The sequence below is a fragment of the Aptenodytes forsteri genome, unplaced genomic scaffold (assembly GCF_000699145.1).
Source record: "Aptenodytes forsteri isolate BGI_AS27 unplaced genomic scaffold, ASM69914v1 Scaffold107, whole genome shotgun sequence".
NCBI classification, from domain to species: Eukaryota; Metazoa; Chordata; class Aves; order Sphenisciformes; family Spheniscidae; genus Aptenodytes; species Aptenodytes forsteri.
The window spans coordinates 382,029-405,108 of record NW_008794118.1 but is presented as its reverse complement, the minus strand read 5'-3'; the positions used below and the strand labels follow the sequence as shown (position 1 = coordinate 405,108).

At 38.8% G+C, this 23,080-nt stretch overlaps 1 protein-coding gene across 1 annotated transcript; it reads right to left on the bottom strand.

Annotated features, from left to right (window-relative positions):
- Positions 1-1,638: 1,638 nt before the first annotated feature.
- Positions 1,639-21,818, bottom strand: ATP7A (ATPase copper transporting alpha). The gene is made up of 22 exons (XM_009276475.2): positions 21,711-21,818; positions 18,219-18,708; positions 16,740-17,474; positions 14,759-14,965; positions 13,544-13,707; positions 12,844-13,005; positions 12,163-12,239; positions 11,765-11,990; positions 11,074-11,307; positions 10,565-10,656; positions 9,990-10,117; positions 9,659-9,813; positions 9,216-9,350; positions 8,153-8,347; positions 7,749-7,931; positions 7,214-7,427; positions 6,406-6,552; positions 5,668-5,810; positions 5,122-5,325; positions 4,355-4,472; positions 3,735-3,837; positions 1,639-2,892 (listed from the first exon to the last, which is right to left on the bottom strand). The coding sequence occupies exons 1-22, from the start codon at positions 21,816-21,818 to the stop codon at positions 2,616-2,618; spliced, it is 4,497 nt and encodes a 1,498-aa protein (XP_009274750.1). The 3' UTR covers positions 1,639-2,615.
- Between the last annotated feature and the right edge of the window lie 1,262 nt (positions 21,819-23,080).

The window sequence follows — 23,080 nt, the reverse complement described above, 5'->3', positions numbered from 1 at the left end:
TAGTTATTTCCTCTCTCTAGAGTTCGATCCTCCGACTGTGCTTACAAGCTGCTATCCCGTTCCCTCTCAGCCAGCGTTTTACTGTTCCTTATTCCCCGATAATCATCTCTGCACCTCATTAAGTATCCTGGCTTTGAAAAGTAGCCTTATTTTGCTATAACTGGAACAAATACTGGGTTTCATAGAAAATGGAAAAGCCTAGAAAAACATCTGTATTGGGGAAAAAGTTGGTGATAAAGGCAGCATTCCACTGTAAGCATTCAACCTACGCACAATTTGGACAACAAAAGGTCGAAGCCAAAGTGCTCTAAAAATATATTTGGAAATAATTTAACAAATTCTTCATTCTGCTTTATCTACCAACCAGGAATTTAACCCTAAGTCACTACTCGATTTCCTGCAGTGAGAGCATGATGTCTGGCATTTACATGCCCTATATACCGTAACCAGGGGCCGGACCAGCACTTGCAGTGGTGTAACTCCCATCTGAAAGCACGCTGGGATCTGTCTTGTGTCTTCACTGCACAGTTAAGACCACCCGTCAGCACAATCCAGACAAAAATATGTGGAATGCTTCCCTCTCATCTGCAGAATCTTGCCAAGAACGCCACCGAGAATGAGCGTGGATAAACAAGAAAAACTGAAATCTTTGGAAACAGTTTGCATGGTCGTGAAGCACTAAAACACCATCGTAATAAGATCAAACAGTTTTTAGGGAACTATCTGCTCTGTGAGAAACAGCTTTGCTGCTGAAAACTGAGAACGACATCTTATGGAATGGCTTTGCAGTAATGTATCTCAGCATTTCTTAACGCTTTGATACATACATAGAGCTATAATCTAATTTAAAAAAATAATCTGTATTCATGTAGAGATATTAAGAACCCAAATCCTGCAACAGAAGTACTTTGTTTCTTAAACTAGTGGCAGCAACAAATTATGGTGTTCTCCTCACTGCAATAAAACAAGTATACTGATTTACTAACAACATATTCCATAGCGCAACTCTTCTGTTTTTATACACTGGTATTTTTCTGTTAGTTCTCAGATAAAACGCAAAAGCTATTTACTCGTGACTTTTTACATACACAATCTATGCACTGACATCAGACTTCAAGTTAAAAATCGGAACATTACAGAGATCTCTTTACCATGCTGCAAACGGAGTATTTCTCCTCTACAAGCACAAACTGGAATTACATGTTTACACCACAGGCTCTATTTCCTAATGTAATTCAACATTATCAAACCTAGTAATTGCTTTAGAAAGCTGTCTCAGCAGAGGATTTAAAGAACAAGGTTTATTAAGTAACAAACAGGTAGCTAGCTACTGGGCGACGAACACCTTTATTTCTCATTGAGAATATTTTTAATATTAATGACTTAATGATCAAAACCTGTATTTTGATATTTCAGTTCAGCAACAAGTGAAGACTGTCTTAATTCACAAAGCCTGGATCTGAACATCCCAAGCAAAGGAGGTTTGGATCAATCTTTGGAGTGGATTCTGGACCATTCCTGGTATACAGACGCTTAACTTACCTTTACAAGCAACTGGTATTAGTGCAGTATCTGACACACAATAAATTCTTTGATGGTGTTAGATATCTGCAAAGACTGAACTGTAAAGATTTTAAAGGTAGTCTACGTGACACCGTCCAAACTATTCTGGTTCATTTAAGGAGTGCTAGTAGATATTGGTAGTGAGCACTTAACTACATTGCTGCCTTCTTAAAAGCTAAACATTTCGGCTAATACCACATCACATTCATATCGTATTCAGATGTTGCAGGAGTTTTTGGCTTAGGAGAGGTTGGGAATGAGCAAACCTCCCAACCCATTCAACCTTCAAGCAGACAATCTTAGTAGCAGGAGTGTCCTGGGGCACGGATGTATAGAGTTAAATGCGGGCATGATGTTAGAAAGCGAACCCAAAACCTCTCAGTTATTCCGCCTCGCAGGAATCCAGATCGCAAATGGCGAGAGGATTTGAAGCTGGGAGTGTGAAGAGCTGGAACCAGATGTTTGTAAAAAGAAAAGGCATTTGAGAGGAACCATTTCTGGTAGAAGGCAGGCTGTGGAAACAAGAGGGGTCCTGGAAGTTTTGAAGTAAGGCACATCTGTCTGCAAACACAGAACCTTCAGTAGTTTGCAGATGCACTAATTTATAGTTTTTTAACACAGTACTAAACTTGACTATGCATAAAGTAGCCCGTTATAAGGCTGGGAAATAAGTTTCTGGCTCCTTAGTTTCCTTAATTGTATTTTGACATTTTGCCAAAGGAAAAAAAAAAAGCCATACTGCAAGCTTCATGGAACGGGACCACAGCCCTCTTTGCAAGCATTAATAGCCCATGCACCATTATTTTTGGTAAGTCCAAAAAAAAAAAAAAACAAGAGACACCCAACAAACAGAGACCGACCCAGGAAAAAAACCTGCAAATAAACTAGCTTTCTACACTAAAGAAGAAATACATCTGAAAAGACCTCCAGAAACGATCAGTACATGCACAGACTTCTAGACAGCTGTTTTGGTTGGGTTTTTTTTCATTTTGCTTCATGGTTGGTTTGGGTTTTTTTTGCTTCGCAGGGGTGGGAGGGGAGAGGGAAGTCTTTCATAATGCTGTGTCATCATCTTCTCCAAAATCTCCCACCAGAAGTGAATGCTTATCTGGTTCATTAAGAACTATGCTGTTCACTGAACGCTTGTCTGAAAACAGAGAATTTATAGAGGCTCTGCTGTAATTGATGATTCGATCCATTAAGCTCAGTTTAGGAGAGCCTGTCCCAGTCTCATCAATTCCAATGTGGACACTGATTTCCGACAGGCTCTTGTGCTTCATTTGGCCACGGGCCCGGAACTCGAGTTTCTCAGAACTTGGTTTCCGGTACCTAAGGAAGGAAAAACCAGAAGTTGACAATACATCTCAGGTGGAAGTAAAGTACACGAACATACAGAAAGAAACGAGCCTACGTGCTATGATCATGCACAAGCCAGAGACGTTTATAATTTGATTGATTATAGAGTGATGAAAGTTTCAGATTTTGCAAGGCTACTGTACAACCGAAAGCTAATTCAGTGCTTTTTGACCAGGACGCAGAAGAACAGGTAAAGCTCACAGGCATCACTCAGTATTTAACGGCTTCGGTGGTGCTGAGCATCTGCAAAACACATCGGCAAAATGCATCTACTGAGAGTGGACCACTGCAGCTATCATTTACCAACTCTTCTACTCTCCTTCTTCTGAAACCTCGTGTGTTAACTAAACAGCAAAAGATACCATTCCCAGCACACTGCTACACTTCTCCTAACTGCGGCGTAAGGAACAATAACGCAGTGACAAACGCGGCAGCTTGGTTTACTTACTGCAACAATCCTCAGTGTCAGTGTGGTGTTTACAGCTGCACTGTCTCAGAAGCCAGCACGTCCTGACAAGATTTCTCACAAATATACAAAAGCCACTACGGAATTTTCCATTCTGAACACACTTCCAATTTGTACGTTTCTCTTCACGTTAGAAATGACATTTTTAAGCACCACTGTCTGAAGCGCTTTGGACCAACTGACTCCTTGAGCAAGAACAAAACCAATTGCTGCTAAACGCAGACCCGCCTGAACTGTTCTTCAAAAAGCTTTGAAATCTGTCCTAGTCCCAGACTTACTTTCTGCCACTCAGAGTGAAAGACCTGAGCTTCAAATCCAAATTGCAAACCACAAAATTGTTCATACTCACATCTTTAACAGCAACGAAGAAAGCACAACAGAAACAGAGGAGGCAGCCATTGCTGCAGATCCCATCCAGGGCTGCAAAACCAAACCAATGGGCAGGAAGACACCTAGAAAGAGAAAATAGCAGTAAGTTCAGAGAAGGAACACAGCATTATTCATAGAAACACATACAATTTCACAGGAGCTGTCTAATTTTAGTTGTACTTCAATGTTAAGATAGGATTTTAGTTTAAACAACAAATATTTAATACATACATATTTGTGTTCTATCTCAGCTAGAGCCTACAGGTGAATACAGCTGTATGTGTCACTTACGCAGTCTGAAATTCAGAGGTAGGCGTGTCTCGCCCGCCTTGCAGTAAGCTGCTTGTTCACAGGATCAGGCTCATTTAATAAACCTTTTATCTTAAACTTATTTTGATGTGCTGAGCATATCCATAATAGCCGTAACGTGGGAGGAGGACAGCTCACAAATATACCACTGCAGCGTCCCCAGGCAGAGAACTCTGCACTTACTGACAGTCAGAAATAAAGAAAATGGATACTCTGCCGCACAATAGTAAATCACTGCAATCTTCTACTCACTAAGCACAATCTTGTTACTGCAGGGAAACATTCACATACCAGCAGCTATGGGAACTCCAATGAGATTATAAATTAGAGCAAAGACAAAGTTGATCCGGATCCTCTTCACGGTTTTCCTTGATAAATCTATACTTGCTACCACATCCATCAAGTCATCCTGCAAGTTAATGTGTTTATTGGAGAAGCCAAAGAGAGAGAAAAAGGCATACATGTAGTGTCAGCATACTCCTGTTTTAAAGCTAACTACCATACACTGGATGTAACAGACTGTATGTAGTAAGTATTCTGTAGGCTGCTCTAGTCTGTCTGCATAGAGCCCATACAATCAGCGCAAATCTTATTCCAGATGTCATCGTAATCCAAATAATGTGTACAGCACCACACAGTACAGCTCTAGACACCGACCACAATTTCCGTCAAGGTGGTGTCGATATGTAGGAAGAAGCGACTATAACCTTGGAGGTACTGTGGTATGTTACTGAAATATAATTTATGTTTGCCAAAGGTCAGGTCACTTTTTCCTCCTTTGCTCACTCTCAAACTTCAATTACCCCAAAATTTGTAGTACAAGTTTCCTTCGAAACTTCAATTACCCCAAAATTTGTAGTACCCAGAAAACAGGGAAGTTTCCTTCATAGGACAATTACCACTACACTAAACAAACACGAAGACAATTTCTTCTCTGCTCCAGTTCTCCTGGTTTATGAAGGTTGTACACCTCAGCAGTGGTCTGAATCATTCAAGACATCCTGGACCTTCTAACCCCTCTTATCATCTCATTTTAACGAAGCACTCTTATTTCTTACCCTAATTAGAACAACATCAGCTGCCTCAATGGCTACATCAGTACCCGTGCCAATAGCAATTCCCACATTGGCCATAGCAAGAGCTGGGGAGTCATTGATACCATCTCCAACCATGGCCACCAGTCTTCCTTCGTCTTGTAGCTGTTTCACTTTGGCTACTTTGTGGGAGGGAAGAACCTCTGCGAACACTTTGGTGATGCCAACCTAAAGAGAGAGAAAGTACAAAACTGTCGTGTAGCTTTTCTACTAGCTGTCAAAGCTTCTGCCTTTAATAACGTGACTAGGAAGGCTGAAACCCACCTTATCACCCATGAGCTAAAGACCAAACCCATCTGATATGAAAGTAGCTCTGAATTCAAAGTTGACACTGCTTCCTTTCAAAAAGGCTTCTTTCGTTCCTCCCTTATTCTGAACTTGTTTACATTACCATTTTTGACAATAGACCAGTTCTGTGCCAGCCACAAGCAATTACCAACATGACACAACACGCTTCCTGTAATTGGGCTGTAGCAAGCTTCAAACCCAAACGCACGTGTAACAGCTTACCTGAGAGGCAATAGATCTTGCTGTTTTGCTGTTGTCACCAGTCATTAGGACAACTTCTAACCCCATACTCTTCAAAGTGTAGACTGCCAGCTCAGCTTCTGGTTTCACAGTATCAGCAATAGCTATCAAGCCACAAAGCACTCCTAAAAGAACAGAAAGAAAGAATGTGTTTGTAATAAAGATCTTTATTGCTTTAGGAAAAAATGTAACTTTTTTTTCCCCAGTAAGACCAATTCCAGAAACAGTAATATTGACAGTAAAAAGCAGAATGAGAACAGGTATCAGGGCAGCAATGTTTAAGGCAATACAGAGCATGGGCTGTCCACCAACAAAAAAAATTCCTTTTTTCCCCTCTTTCTTCCCCTTTGCTCTCTTTGAAGTCTGCATTATGTCCAACTCTCCTGTCAACTAAGAAAGGCAGGAAGAGGTCTTACTCGTATGAAAGTGTTATAAAACTAGCTAATGATCTCTTTTCATCCCATTATTCTGCTTCAGGTGCAACTGCTATTGACATTGCTACTTATTACTTTCTATTTAAATAGTGACAAATCAACCTCTGAATAAAAAAAAAAAAGACAGCGTTGAACTTACCATCAACGCTGCTAGAAAATGATCTCTTTTCATCCCATTATTCTGCTTCAGGTGCAACTGCTATTGACATTGCTACTTATTACTTTCTATTTAAATAGTGACAAATCAACCTCTGAATAAAAAAAAAAAAGACAGCGTTGAACTTACCATCAACAGCTGCTAGAACTGCTGTGCGACCTCTCCGCTCATGTTCCGTCATGGCTTTATCAACTTCATTTTTAACAAGGAGGCCATTTCTATTCATCCATTCCCGGTTCCCAATGAGAACAGAGTATTTTTGAGAAGTCATAGTAGCTGAAGGAAGAAAATACAATCCTACCATCATATGGATAACCAGGAAGCTTTCGTCCAGCTAACCCTATCCAGGTTCTCCCAGTATGCACTGAAATATCATTAGAGAGAATCCAAACAGAAAGAAAGTCTTTCTCAATACTTTCTGCCCTACCCATCTTTTCCTGTGTTCTTGACAAGAGAGACGCCAACAATTCTTCAGTAATGGGTAGTTACCAAGTCAGTGGACCAAGAATCACAGGTCAAAGGACAGTAAAGGACCAAGTCCCTTTCTCAGTGCTTCTAATTTATCTGTAACAGCCCAATATAGTTGAAAGATCTAACAACGAGCTGCTCTTGATTGAAAACCAGTCAGTTGTTTCAATCATAATTTTGGCTAGCAAATGGTAACTTGGGATGAAGCAAAGTAAAAACAGAGGGAGCTGAAAGACAATTCCTACATGATTTTCCAGCCCCATATTCAACACATAACTTCAAACTGTATTTAATCAAAACGTCCCAAGTAATGTGTGAGCATGAAATAAACTAATGACCAACTATTTCACGTGTGCCTTGATGCAAGCCCAGTTCTCCAGGGCAGAAAAAAGTGACCTCATTCTTAAGGACCCTAAATACACAAAAGCAAAAAATATCCACTTTATTCTATAAACCAGAGTTAGCTTACTTGGTAGTTCAGCATCAATAATCAAAGCAGGCTGCACCGATTCATCTGTATTTTCCTCAATTTTCACAAGTGTCACATTTTTCATATTGTTTTCTTCAACTGTTTTATTTTTCCTGTAGAGTAATGCTTCAATATTGGTGACTTTACAACTAATGCCGCAGCCTGGAACTACCTGAAAATCTGTACATGTCCCAAGGGTTTCTGAGTCCAGTTCCTAAAGGAAAAGGACGCAAACTGAGAAAGTTTTTAAATATATAAATGCATGCCGCATTTACAAACCCCACAAAATAAACTGCAGTCAAGCTAACTCTAACAGGAGCAGAGAACTATTCAATCAATCATCAAAAGAGAAGTTTGAGTATCCAGTGCATCCAATACGGTATTAAGTGATTTATGTGGCTCCACAATTTTCAGCTTCCCCAATCGAATATATCAATTACTTTCTAAATATGTATGACTAGTCTTGTGTTATTAAGTACTGCAAGAGACGTTCTTCCATAACACAAACTACTCTTTTCCTGTATAAATAACTTACCTTTTTGCAGTATTTTGTTATTGCTACTCCAAGAGGATGCTCGCTATTACTCTCTGCAGTCCCCACTATTGCCAGCATTTTATTATGTGGTAGTTGGTTACCCTCCACTAGAAACTTCACCTGCATCACCTCTGGAGTCCCATGAGTAATAGTACCTGTTTTGTCAAACACAACCACCTTTACCTGCAGCAAAACAGGAAGACTTCATTCAACGAACAAAGCTTTAATGTATAGCTTCCTCAGAAAGCCACCCAGTTTAACCCAACTTACTAACGTGTACTGATCATACATCACTGACTAACATGTACTGATGTACGCGTCATGATCCGCTCAGGCAGCAGCTGGCAAAATGCCACCGATACCAGCCTTTAAAAGTTCTCATAACAATCACCCACGTTTCTTACCTTATGGGCCATCTCTAATGGCTCTCCTCCTTTGATCAGTATGCCGTTCTGAGCTCCTACTCCAGTACCAACCATCACAGCTGTCGGGGTGGCTAATCCCAGAGAACAGGGGCATGCAATACACAAGACCGTGATAGAGGCTTGGAAAGCAAAGCGGATTATCACTTCAGCTGCAGAAATGCTCTTATTGTAACCCTAGTGACAGAAGTTCATTTTAGTAATAGAAGAAATTGAACAATAGGAAAAAATGTATTCAACTACACATTGCCTTTGATGTTAAAAAAAATCTGCAAATATATAAGCTAAAGTATTAACATTAAAAGTAAAGCACAGGCAAATTATGCAAAAGCTAAGATTAATGACTAAATTAACTAATGACTAAGTTCTGTTCTATACTGCATATACCCGCAATCTGTTTTATTCATAGGACATTTTCCTAAATAAGGTACCACATGCTACGATAACTCTAACACTGTAATGTAATAAAAGATACTCTACCAACAATATATACAAGAACAAAGAAAGAGGATATGAAGATTGCTTTCCTAGAAACTAATAAATTCTAATCAGAAAAAGTCACAAACCAAGAAACCTGTAATCTAAGCAACCCTAAGGTACAAGTTAGGACCCTGATCCTCCTCTGGCATCTGTAATGAAGATGAATTCCACTGATTTCAAAGATGAATTTACACAGAGCTATGCTAACAAAACTAGGTGCACAATTGGAGCTTGTGACACAAGGGACTTCTTTTCCCCAAAGAGAAGTAATGGAAATTGGGAAATTTTGATGTTTAGTATTTACCTTTTTTTTAATTAACTTTTTTTTTTTTAGATACTAATTTTCAGGAGTTGATTAATTACTGCAGTTTTCTTTTAAGTATAAATGTAGGAGTGATACAGCGTAAAAAACCAAACAAACATGAAAAATACATCATCATCCTCATCTATAGTCAGCAACTGCCTGCAAGGATAATTCCGAAAGGGAACCATTGCAGTCTAATAGACTTGTAGGCTAACTATTTTTTTTAAGTATTTCAGAAGGACTTTAAGGAGACTTACTTACCAGAAAGTATTTTTCTACTATTTCAAAATCCACAAATCCAATTATAATCCAGGCAAAAAGGGTAACCACAGAGACAGCCACAATAGAAGGAACAAAGTAGCCACTAAGTTTGTCTGCAAATTGCTGGATAGGAGCCTAGGAAGGAAAAACACGTCAGTTCCAGCAACATTATGCTTACTTTCTTCTATGCCTTCAGACACAGATATAATCACAGCTTCTGTTTGCAGCACATTTGGCATACCACACTTCATCTTGTTAAGTACATATGTAATTATGATGAGACTTGGAACAGTAGACCGTATCAAAGCCCTTATTCAGCAAAATACTTCATTATGTAACTGCAATTCAAAGCTAAACAATCTTAACCACTCTTCAAAGGATTTGGTATGCTGATGCCTAAATGATAAGACAAAACCCAAATGCTTAATTTGATAATACTCTACCTTTGAGGTCTGGGCCTCCTCCACAAGTTTAACAATCTGGGAAAGAGTTGTATCAGCTCCGACATGGGTTGCCGAAATCAGTAGTGCTCCATTCTGATTAATAGAACCTGCAATAACTGTATTGCCAGGTTTTTTAGTCACGGGCATTGCTTCACCTAAGGAAAGGTCAACAACAGATACTAAGGTACATTTTTCAGCAATATTATAATAGCTACCAACTCCTAACATGCAATTAGAAGAGTGAGGAGAACATCGGCTTCAACTTCCCTTCTTCAGATTTGTTTAAAGGAAAAGGAAAACATTTTTACACTTGCAAAAAGCAAATGCTTACCTGTGATAAGAGATTCATCTACCATAGAGTGTCCTTCAATAACACGACCATCCACTGGGAACTTGCCTCCTGGGATCACTCTGACAATGTCACCTCGTTGAACCAGTTCCACATCAACTTGCTCTTCACTAGAATGACGTACAGTGTTTTTAAGAAGAGATTGTTGTGTTTATCAAGAGATTGTTAACTGAAGTTATGCAGGCAAAAGGAGTTGTCACTATACACAAAGCATAATCCCATTGGTTGACATTGTTAACGTATACAAAAATTGTCAGAAGAAAGGCCATTTTAAAGAGCACTATGATTATTTTATCATAATTTTATTTACTTTCCTGTTGAGAAAATCCACTGATTTTCTTATCACAGCAAAAATCAGCAAGATTCCAATAAAACAAATCAAAGCAGTGTTAGTTTTTCTGCATTTTAACATTTATATCTGGCAAATCTGCCAGCAAATCTGCCAGCAAATCTGAAGTTATTTGCTTCATAGTTCTACAGAATGGTAACATTTGTCTGTGAATTAAGCATATTAACAACAAAAAAGGAACAACAGAAAAAGCAAATGACAAAGATACCTTAAAAGAACGTTATCAGGGCCCAAGGTAACAATAGTAGCTTCAGTAGCTTGTAATGAAATTAGTCTTGCCAGTGCTTCTGATGTTTTACCCTAGAATAATAATTTTCATGTTTTTCTGACTATGCTATTGAAAAAAAAACTGCTGGGTAAATGACAACTGCATATGTTGCAATTTACCCTATTAAGAAAATACTTTCTGCAAACAGACTTATATTAAGTCATTTCATATTTTTACTAGTTCAGTTACTGAAGATGATTTTACAGCAAAGAAGGTTAAAAGAACCTAAAAAAACCTTTGCAATTTACCCTATATACTTTATACTTTCTGCAAACAGACTTATATTAAGTTATTTTTACTAGTTCAGTTACTGAAGATGATTTTACAGCAAAGAAGGTTAAACTTTTTCATGGGGTTTTTTTTTTTTTTTTTTTTAAGGTATACAATATTCTGAAATGATTCTTAGTGTCCTGCAGCTTGTAGATATCATGGGCTTTTATTTTCCTTACCTTTGCAACGTGCTCCAGCCAGCGGCCCAATGAGATGAACACAAACAGCATAGGAGGTGTGTCAAAGAAAGTTACAGGGTTTACTTTTGCTTTCTCAGCCATTGCAACTAGAAGAATAACAAACGAGTAGACGAATGCAATGGAGGTTGCCAAAACAATGAGCACGTCCATATTCGCAGTTTTGTGCTTCAGTGCTTTGTATGCCTGTATATAGAAGTACCAGCCTCCAAACATCTGTAATAAAAGCATCAGTTGTATTTTATACATACATTTGTAACACAGAGCAGCAGCATTTCCGTAAAAGAGGGAGACACCCAGTTTATTTGTGTTATTTGCTGCCTCCATCTCTTCCCGAACAAAATCGCAGCTCTAGCCGAGGGCTACGATCTCTACCACAGTACCCTCAGGTCTTCTCACCTGCACGCAGTTCCACCAGCTCCTCCCCGTGCCCACCAGTGCAGCTAGGCAGGCTGCCTCAGATGCTGCCTGGCTGCATAGCACTTCTACACCCATCGGCCTGCCCATAACGGTCCCTAGCACCACTTATTTTGGCAACAGCACAAGCACACAACCACCTCAAAAGCATTTTTAATCAGCATTGATTAGTCACTTTTCAAATTTAATTTCTTTATCGCCTTCCATTTTGAGTGCTTAAGCCCAACAAACCAGGAGTTGTCATATTCCCACTTACCTGTACAGGGACACAGAGTAAAAATGACAGAAAATTCATAACAGACAATCCTGGTAGGAGCTGGTATTCCAGGACCATAGAGGAGTGACGGGCCTCCATTTCCTCACTGCTCATGTTGTGATGCGCATGAGCATCTGAAAGCTGACTGTCCATAACCATCATGTAAATCATCAGCCCCATGACAGGAATACAGAAAACGAGACTCACAACAAAAGACCTTTTCCACCTCAGATTTAAAAAAAGAAGAAAAAAAAAAATTTATTTTGCAGTCAAGTGCTGGATAACATTTTAGCTAGCAAGTCTGCACAGTCACAAAAAAAATTTCGTAACTTTACTGTTGATTAAAAAAGAGGGATCAAAGACGCTTACAGAATCTAAATGTGTTCAGGAATACTTACTGCCTTATTTCCTGTTTGTGATCTAGATGACTAGCAGACCTATCTTTTTTGACTAACGAAGTAGTAAAACCTAAGTCCTAAGGAAAAAAGCATAATAATAAGAAACAGTCAATTTTTAAAGAAACTTTGTGCTCATATAAAGTTACTGCCAGATTATTGATGGTGCCAGCCTTACATTTGATTCACTTTATTAACATTTCTGATATGATTGTTACTAATTTTTTATCTACCTTACAAAGAGAAAACCAATCTGATGTCGAAATCAACCTTTCTAGAACATTAAAATGCTATTCTAAAATGTGGCTTTCCAAAATGGTTATTCCTGAAGCACAGAAGTAGACAAATTGAGGGGGAAAGCCAAGAAACTTATTTCACCTCTCTCCTGCTACAGTACTCATGGATGTGCTTTATTTTTCTGCAAACCTATAGCTGGTATCTTCAACTTCACCATAGCCTGGCTCTCCTAGTACTTCTGTTTAAAAACTTAGGCAAAGTCATAACAGAGCATTGCTTTTGAGCCAGAACACGTTATCTGCAGAAACCTGCACTAAGGAGATAGCAGATGAAAGAAGAGAGATTTTTTTTTTTTAAAGTCTTCCCTTCTCTTCTGTTTCTGGGGTATGTAAACTCTTCAAAGGACACTGGATATTTGATGAGACTTGGTGCCTTCGTGAAACTTACCTTTATCACTTGTATAACATCTCGAGGACCTACAACCTCAGGATCATATTTAATGTGTGCTTTGTTGGTTGCAAGAGCTACCGAGCAGTATAAAACACCGTTAGTCTTCATGAGGGTGGATTCTATTTTGTGTATACAAGAAGCACATGTCATCCCTCTCACCTGTAAAATAAAGGTTCCTTCCTGTTATCAAAACCACAGGTTACTCGGTAAATGCATCTTAAAAAGCAGGAAAAGAAAAAGTGCTTATGACTATCCTGAATTACTTATTGCATGTTTCTGGGGTTTGAAGCAGTGAGATGGAGCTCTCCAGTTAAGGATGAGAGCACTACAGAGGAAGCATACCATAGAGACAAGGTTATTAAGCTCTGCTAAAGCTCTGCTGGCTCTTCAAGCTCAGAGCTGCGGTACACTGAGCTAGACTCAGCTACAAAAAAAAAAAAAAAAAAAAATTCCTGCAATAGGCAATCAAAAAACCACAGGAATATTTCTCCAACTTCAGTGTAGCAGCGAGCCAGCAGAGTTTGCAGGACAAGATATAATTTGTGATTCACACCTGATGTACTCTTAGACTTTATTTTTTGTAAATTAAGCTCTATTATATGGTTAACACTTTAGGCTGAAGTGGATGCTTACACAAGCACATCCAATAGGTAAAAGTAATAAAGACGGGGGTGGTTGGCTTTAATTACTAGCTTACAACAAGTTCCAGAATTCCATCTCCTTCACCACAGTTTTCCAACACGGTAGCTCCAAATCCCAGTTCCCGTATGAGCTCTGCAATAGCTGAAGGGTGTATGACAGCAGGATTATACCTCACTTCTGCCTTTCCTGCCATTAGGGCAACAAGTATTGAATGTATTCCTAGAAAACAAAATGTGTGAATGGCAGATCATGTTTAAGAAAAACACTGAATTTATGGTAACGTGATGGCACAATAGCAATTTACTGAAATCGAAAAAGCTACCATATTGTAGGTACATATGAAGAAAAACGTCATCATTTTTGGGAGATACATCAACAGTGCAACAAAAGCATCTAAGTGTAGGTGTGAGGGATGAAAGTATTACTCTATGAGTTGCATATTTTTAACAGTCTACTTACAAACATTCAATCTATGCTATATGAAAAGATGATCTATTTTTACTTAAAAGAAGTTCTTCTAAAATACAGTTCTGCATTTTTTTCTGATCTGCATTTAGCATTTCAAAAAGCCTTTTCTTCAAGAGAGAACATGTATGAGAAACAGTAGATCTAACAATGTGCCATCCTACTGTACACTAAGTGAAAAGGATTTAGATTCATCCATTTTCTAGGATGAAAAAAATTAAATTCCAGGTTAACTTGGACCACATCCATCTTCATTACAGTAACTAAACACAGTCTACATTAATGACTCTTCATTACATCATAGTCATGCAACTATTTGTTCCTGCAAATGTAATTATCACACTGACAGAAGATAGACATAGTTGTCCTGACTCGCAGAGCTAAAATTAACTTACGGCTCTTTAATCCATGTTAATACTGTCCCTCTCTAAAAGTTCCCTTTCTAATACAGGCATGTATACTTCTACCTTTAAGGTGCAGACCTGGGCACGTCCCTCCAGTAGAAAGTATTTGTTTTAGTTTCAAAAGGATCCATATTTGATCCCGATACTCTTTTTGGAGCACTCCAACTCCTGCTTTTGCAAAGGCAGTCTCTAGCCAGCATGCCCACAAAGCAGCAAGAACGACATTGTTTTCATCCTATGAACCAACAGTGAGCAGACTATGTCCTCACCCATGAAACACACCAGCAACAGTACTTCTCTTGACAACCCACACATTAAAAATGCTGTACAAAAGCTAGATGGATTCTCTAAAAAAAAAAAATGCTTAGAAATTTAACAGATTACACTGACATGTATCTTACCGTCTTCTCTTCTCAAATTTCTCTCAATGTTGGCTACACACGAAGCACATGTCATTCCTGTGACTTGGACATAGCACTTTGATATAGTCTTTGTCTCTTGTCTAGCAGGGTGGGTTGGTGACACTTTGGAGGGAGGCTTGGTTTTGTGAGATTCCAGCTGCACTTCGGGTGAGGGCTGAGCTATTGCCACAGGTAGTTCTGCCTTTGCTGAAAAGCAGATCGCAATTCATGACATTACAAATAGCCATCGCAATGAGGTATGAGCTGGTACCACACCAGCCATAAATACACGCTGCTGTAAATATAGACCAAAAATGGTAATTGTACATGCCTTGTCAATCAGATTCATCCATTTGTCTGCAATTAAGAGTAAGCAAAAGAAAACAAGACAAACGGTTGGGCCACTGATTAACTTACTGTTTTGCTACCATTTTTCCTTTTGCCTTTCCTCATTGTATTTCTCTGTTCTGTTGCACATCCTTTGTCCTCTTCTGTAGGTTGTAAGCTAAACCTCTGCATTGCAACCTTAGTTTTACACACAATTTTATTGACTTTACCTGGAGCACAAAGCTGAATTTGTAAGCAAGTGCACGTTTCGTAAGCAAAGTCAGTGTTTTTAACCTTAGAGAAGGGCTCTCAAACTACAGACAAATGCTTCTTACAGCAATTCAGGAGATGCTATGTTTATGCAGGAGAAGTATGAAAGGAATTAAATGGGAGCACCTGACCACTTCTTCAGTTATTGCCATAAAATAGTTCACATACTGTATTTCTCAAAATTTAATCTTACTGAATCAAGAAATGGAGCTTCCTTGTCCCCTCAGGAAGCCTCTCTTCCTATTAATGTTCACCTGTATTCTCACCGTAAGTCTTCTGCATTCTACTATCTAGCCATCTGCTCCAACTGTGCAATTACTTTTAGCGTACCAGTCATCACAGTAAGCATCTGTACTGCTTTTGGCTGGGACAGTGTTAATTTTCATCATAGTAGCTCACATGGTGCAATCTTTTGGATCTGTGACCAAACAGCGTTGGGAACACACCAATGTTTTAGTTACTGCTGAGCAGTGCTTCGATGGAGTCAAGGGCTCCTCACCCCACCAGCGAGCAGGCTGGGGGGGCACGAGAAGCTGGGAGGGGACACGGCCAGGACAGCTGACCCCAACTGACCCAAGGGATATCCCACACCATATGGCGTCATGCTCAGCACATAAAGCTGGGGGAAGAAGGAGGAAGGGGGGGACGTTCGGAGTGATGGCGTTTGTCTTCCCAAGTCACCGTTACGCGTGATGGAGCCCTGCTTTCCTGGGGATGGCTGAACACCTGCCTGCCCATGGGAAGGAGTGAATGAATGCCTTGCTTTGCTTGGACGCGCAACTCTTGCTTTACCTATTAAACTGTCTTTATCTCAATCCACAAGTTTTTGCTCTTTTATCCTTCTCTTCCCCGTCCCACTGTGGGGGAGCAAGCGAGTGGCTGGGTGGTTGCTTAGCTGCCTACCAGGGTTATCTCGTAACAGCATCATTTGAACTTCCTCAGTGATGTACACACTCTTCAGATCCTTGTCACTCCTGAGCCTGGTTAAATATCCCTTCACTAGTTACTCCACCAGAGCCAAGTCTTTGATAATTCACTATTAAAGAAACTTCAGCGCAGCAATCCATAATATTCTTTGCAGCTAGCAAAGCTCCAATTCCATATTTGTGCCATGAATATTATACAGTAGCAAACTGGACCACCATTCGAACATCAGTATTTATCTGACATATTTGTATTTCCAGATATCTCAATCGTTTTTAATTAATCTGATGTATTAAAGGAAGTGCACGTGTATTTAATTATCTCATTGACAATGAAGATATAAAGCTTCTCCTGGCAAGCATGAAGTATCTGTCAACTGCTAAATTTCATCTCGGGTGGTACCAAATACTAAACAGAACTGCACAATCCTTTTAAATTTAAAAGTTTAATATGTCATTACCTGATAATGATGCATCAAATCCCATATCCTCTATTGAGGATCGCAAGTCTTCTGGGCATGTTTGCAGAGGGTCATATTCTATAGTCCCATTACGATTTGCGAGAGAGACATGAATAGATTTTACACCTGCCTTTTGGGATATGACTCCCTCAATGGACTGCACACAAGAGTTGCAAGTCATTCCCTCAATATTTATCACAACAACTTGAGTAAGTGGCTGGCTAGCATCCTTCAAAGCTGGATGAGGAGACTTCAGTGGAGATGCCAGCGTGGGGAAAAGTGCTACATTTTCATATTTATCAGGAAGGCTGACTTTAAATGTCTCTGGAGACACTGCCTCTATGGCTTTTCTCAGTACGTCTATGCTAATTAAGTTTGGGTTATAGTTTATAATAGCAGATTTCTTCTCTAATGAAACAACGATACTTGTTACTGATGGGAATGCTGATATGGTACTCTGAATATTGAGAACACATGAACTGCAGTGCATGCCGTCAACTCTGAAAACAACTGTCTTTGTATCATTCACATCAGAGTTTTCTTTCAATGCTGTCTCAGAGCCTTTGGTCTGAGTATTCCTCAACCTTTCCAGGTCAATAGTGCTGAGCTTGAGGGGTCTAGGCTGCTTTTTGAAAGACGCTGTGAAACCCGCAGCTTCAATTTGATGTTTTATTTCTTCTGCTGTAATTAGATGAGGCTGGTAGACAACAACAGCTTCCTGATTGTCCAGGGACACTGAAAATTAATCAATAAAAATAAGTGTGCATTACTGCCCTAAGCATAATAAGCACGTTGCGCTAAGAGCAACAGATCTTGTCAAAGCTTTCCAAGAATGCTTTAAATACTCAGAAATGTAACTGCAATAGAAAGGAGATTTAATTGGTTTGGTAAATATCAAACAATTTAGTTCTTCAACCACTTTTTGTCTAGTACCACAACAATTTTCAACTCCTCTTTTCCTCAATTTTTTGCTCTTTCCCCAGGACTTTCACAAATGGTGTTACTATTCCTTACTAAATTTATCCTTTTATCAGGGATCTGTGGCAATACATTTATGCCAAAGCTATTTATACAGATAATTTTGTCTTGCCTCTTAGATACAATCACATATATGCCATTATTAATTTTTAATTGAACAGAAAATATAAACTAATATTAATGACAATTAAAAAAAAGACATCTGATATTAGAAATTTCTATAACTGGTAATAAAACTATGGAATACGACTACTCCAGGCTCCCTACCAAAATACAAAGCAACCACCGAATACTGTCACACATGTAACAGCAACAGCCTCACCACAATTTGGGCCCCTTTCCTCACTTCTAGTCCAAATTAAACATGGAACTAAATACCTGGTACCACAAAGAGTAACTCTCACACTAAGATGTCTAATCTAAACCTGAGATATCTCCACAATGCCATCAGAGAACAGCATGGTCAACTTCAATTTACATAAAAATACACTAAGGTTTTACCTTTAATCCGCTGAATTCCTTGCAATTTGCCAATCTTCCCCTCAATGGTGCTGGTGCAGGAATGACAGGTCATCCCCTCTACTTTCAGGCGCAGCACAACGCTACTTGCTTGAGACCAGCTGGAATCTTCACAAGTTCCAGGCGTTACCTCTGGTGCTGAGATATTTAAATCTACTCCTGGGACCATTTGGATAATCTGCTTGCCATTTACAATGGAAGAAATGAAAGTCACCACTGCAGTTTTTTGATCGGAGGCCATTTTGACATCCACAATACCTTTGTTCTTTAGTAGTGTACTACAAATCTGTTTAGACGTTAGAGCTGACTGAGTAGGAATTGTAAGAAAAATAGTGTCAGGTAAAACAGGTTGTGGGTTTGAATCAGCTAATGTAGCATCAAATCCCATGTCATATATTGCTTCCTGCAGTGTTGCTGGAGTCTGCAGTTTTGAGTCATAAATGATGACCGCATTCTTATCCTCTAGAGATACCTTGCAAGGGAAAAAAAAACAATTTAGCAAATTGCAATACTGAGGTAAGAACTCATACCCTGCATGAGACTAGAAATAGCTTTTATTTGCATATATTAGTAATACTTATCCAGTATAATTTTATCCATCGCTACTCACCTTGAAGAGTAAAGCCATACCAATAGCCATCATAAAGTAACTTCTACTCATCTGTGCAACAACATGGCTAGAAAGAACAATTCCCACCCCCCCAACCAGTTTCAGAATCCTTTACAAGTCTGTCTGGCCACTTTTGCTTATGACATCCAGACAGCATCAACGCATTTAATGAAACTTCCAGAGCCAAACTCTCTTGAATTATGATGACTAACCCAACTCAAACCCAAAAGCAAGACAGCCCACAGAAAAAAATTCTAATCACATGTACAATTTTGCAGTTAGTAGTAATTACCCTTAGGCTACAAGGATGGAATAAAACACTCTTTGAAAAAACCCACAGATTTAAGTAGTAGTGAAAGGAGTCCAGTATTTCTAGGCATCTTAGGCAGAGGCTGTTAACTTGCTACGAGCAATAAAGTGCATCAGACTTCACAGAACAAAATTCAATTTTGAAATTTAATATATGACAAACATTAAAGAAGCTGTTTTTCCTCTCTCTGTACATTTTGGTGATCCAGAGACGTCCTGATTTGGTACTAACCTTTCACATCAGATGGTACACATATCCTCAATTTAATTTGCTCCCAACTGATGATATATCAAACACAATTATTGCAGTTTCCAAAGGGGAAAGCCGATGCCTGCTAGAGGCCCAACACATTATCATTCAATTCTATCTTTCCTCTGGGCAAAGGTACAACCTAAAGACCACAGTCATAATTCAATTAGACCAGTTAAATCATTTTAAGAGCCACCTTTCTTCATTTTTGTCCCAATTATGGGCCTTAGCAGGATTAGCAACATGGACATTTATTGGTTTCATTGCAGTTAGAGGCAAAATAACCTAAATGCAACTGTTTGTCTGTATTAGCCATCTAACATTCATCTCGCTGACCTAATTCATAATCACTAAACAAAACCCTGTTTTACTGTTCTCAGGAGATCTGAAACAAATGCTCTGGCTAAACTGAAGTTCTGATGTTGTAATGAGGATAATTACTAAATATGATCTCTTAAAGTTTCTTAATAGTCCTGTTCTACTCAGACTAAGTTTTTTTTAATATATTTTCTTGCCAAGAGTAGTTTTAGAAATAGTATTCAGCTTTGGGGTAAGGTATTTACCTTAAAACCTGAATACAAAACACTCTTAATACTGTCCTTTTAAAAACCTGCTTCACTCCTTATGTAAAAGACACTACAGGATGCACATTGTCTTCAATCAAGTTGAAGTATGAACCTCTCCTCCTATCTCAACTCATCTGTATATTCTCAGAAATTAGCTGAAACAAAAATACAAGGTTGATGATATTAAATCTTTTGCTAGAGTAAGGGAGAAAGGGAGGATTCTGCAGTCAGATTATTTGGGGGTATTATTTTACAGGCTGCTTTTAGCCTTCATCTGACTTCATGCTTGTGGATACCTAGTGATTTATCTGACCATACCATGCCACAGCCTAACGTTAACAGCGGTATCCCTATTTCTGGAACGGTCTGTTCAGTAATCCAAGATTCTGGTGTCAGAGCATAGCATCATATCACATTAAAGCTCCATCAAAGTTGAAGGAAGATGAAGAATGATGCATCTTGTAAATATTGCTCCTGTTCACCAAAATTTCCATGTACATGAACATCTACTTCAGGCAAAAGGAAACTGTACTAACTAGTGCATCATTTGCCTTTGTACAGAACAGTGCACCACAATAAGCCATTCAAAATCAGCTAGAGGTAACGATCACACGCCCCCCAAATTGAGACAGCGTACCCTATTCTGGGAAGGAAAGTGTTCATCTAAGACATATCCACTAAAATAGAAGTTATCTTTTGATGACGCCAGGAAGATATTGTTTTCTTTAGAGTAAAATCAACCACTACAGAATGTTACAGCATGATTTTAGAACCTAGATACTAAGTAATTAAACTCTGCAATTTTCTGTTGCTGCTATTGTTAGGACAGTTCTTTCTAGCACAAACTAGGTCGTAACACTAATAGGAATCTCCCAGCTTTTTAATTGTTTCCATTATTAAAACTACTGTAAAATGACGTATTGTGTAGGAATAATCAGCTCACCCTGGAATACTCTACAGTCCAGTATTTTGCCCACAATAGAAAAAATACTAACAAAATATTGGTATCTCCTCTGACCTAAGGAAAAAAAGTTAAAATCAAGTCAGATCAAGGAAGTCTGGATTAAGGGCAAACCAAGTAGCTCTGTTCAAGAGCTACAGTTCTGCTGTTCTTTGTCTCATTTCCTCATGGACAGTACAAAGGAAACGAAACTTTAATGCTTGAAAGAGCTAGCAAGACTTTCCTTTGCCACCTGGATTACCTGCTGCTCTTATTTCATGAACCACAACAAAACAGCTTTATTTTTCATGGTGGGTCAACTACCACATGATTAACTGGACACCGCAAGCCCACAAATGCTTTTGAACCTGTGCAAGCGACCCCTGCGTACTATCAGTTTGAAAGAAAAGGCCTGGAGACTTGTGAGCAAATACTGACATTTATTCAGTAAAAGGGACAAGGACAGCTTGCTTTTTTCACCAGTGTAAGTGCTAGGGCTTTTGCTTTATCTTATTTAAAAATTTCCTGTTCATGCCTTTTTTTGAGTTTTTTCTCATTACTTCACAATACTGAATTAATTACTTAAGAGTAACAGAAAACGACTTAGCTCCCACTGCAGCAAAGTAAGCACTTGGTTTTCTCTTACACCAGAAATACACTACTGCACTTCTAACATCAGCTTCCCATGAAATGCACAGAATATACTCTTTCCACATATTTTCCTCCCTTGGTGCACATTTTATCATGGTTTCTCATATAAGAACAAAGCTTTGTAAGAAATAGCAATAGTGTTACTTACTTTAATGTTATGGATACCATTCATCTTCCCGACATGCTGTTCAATGGTTTGAACACAGGAATTGCATGTCATCCCCTCCACACCGATGACTATGGATTTTGCCTCCATTGTGAAATTCTACTCAAGTCTTCTCATTGCTGTTGGCCAAAAACAATTATGACGTTTGTTCTTAAATCATTTCACGACGACTGAAATCAAAACAGGGATTTAAGAGAAGATGTACTTGGCCACATGCAGTTCTAGTAGATGTCAAAATCTGAGCAAAGCTGAACCAGAAGGAGAACTTTAGGTATTTATTCCTATGGATTTTCAAAAAAGGAAGGTGTTCAGACATTTATATTTGATTTGTGTTACCATCAAGATCATTTAATTGCATGCAGCAAGCTGTGATTCACTGGTGTACGAGACGAAACTCTATAGGGAGAAGCAAGTGAGAGAGAGACACACCAGCTCTTGGAATGCTAGAATGACAGAGGATGGCATGTAAGCGGCACAGGTGATGATCATGTTTTCCCACATTTCTCTCTCATATATTATCCTACGCTAACAAAAACATGTGATACTGAAATTAGCCCTAGGAAGCAAATCAAGCTTTTTCCACATCACATTCAGAAAAGTCTGAAGATTATCATCATTATTTTTGCTCATAAAAACAAGCTCAGAAAAAAATGACTGAACCTAAATGAAATTAATTTGTAGAAATAACGGCTAATGCAAAGGACTTTTGTCCAGTGCATAAACTGTTAAGTAACAGAGAGGAAAAGAGGGCAAAAGAAGTTATTTCCACATATTTTTTTTAACCTTTTGAAAATTTGCATTATTTTTTCCGATGACAGAGAGGTTAGTGACCAGGAAAATGATCACAGCCAACTGCTTAATGTTTGGCTGCAGTAGAAGCAACAGCAAATTTTGATGATTAAGTGAACAGGTAAAGTTAAGCACGTGCTCAACTCGTTTTTTTACCCCAAGGACTTATCTTGGGAAAACTAAACTACATTAAGTATTAACAATGTTAATTTTCTTGCTCCTTGGGTAACATTTCAGAACTGTTCCCTGTCATAGAAGGCCTGAAAGTTTCTGGTTTTGCTTTGAGACATGCTACAAACCATGTAAGAATACAAGGATGTTTCATCACAGAAACAGGTTTACCTCACTGATGCACAAAACTAAATGCTGAAGCTTAATCAACAGGAAGTAAAGACAGTGTAAACCTCTGAATTAGTGAGGTTTCCAACAGATGAAATACATATTTTTTCCTTTAACTGCATTTTGTGTGAAGAGCCAGGAACACATCACAAATTTCTGTCAGCCACTAACCTGTGGGAGAATTTAACTATCATTTCTAGGTCAAAAAAGAAAAAGAAGTTTAA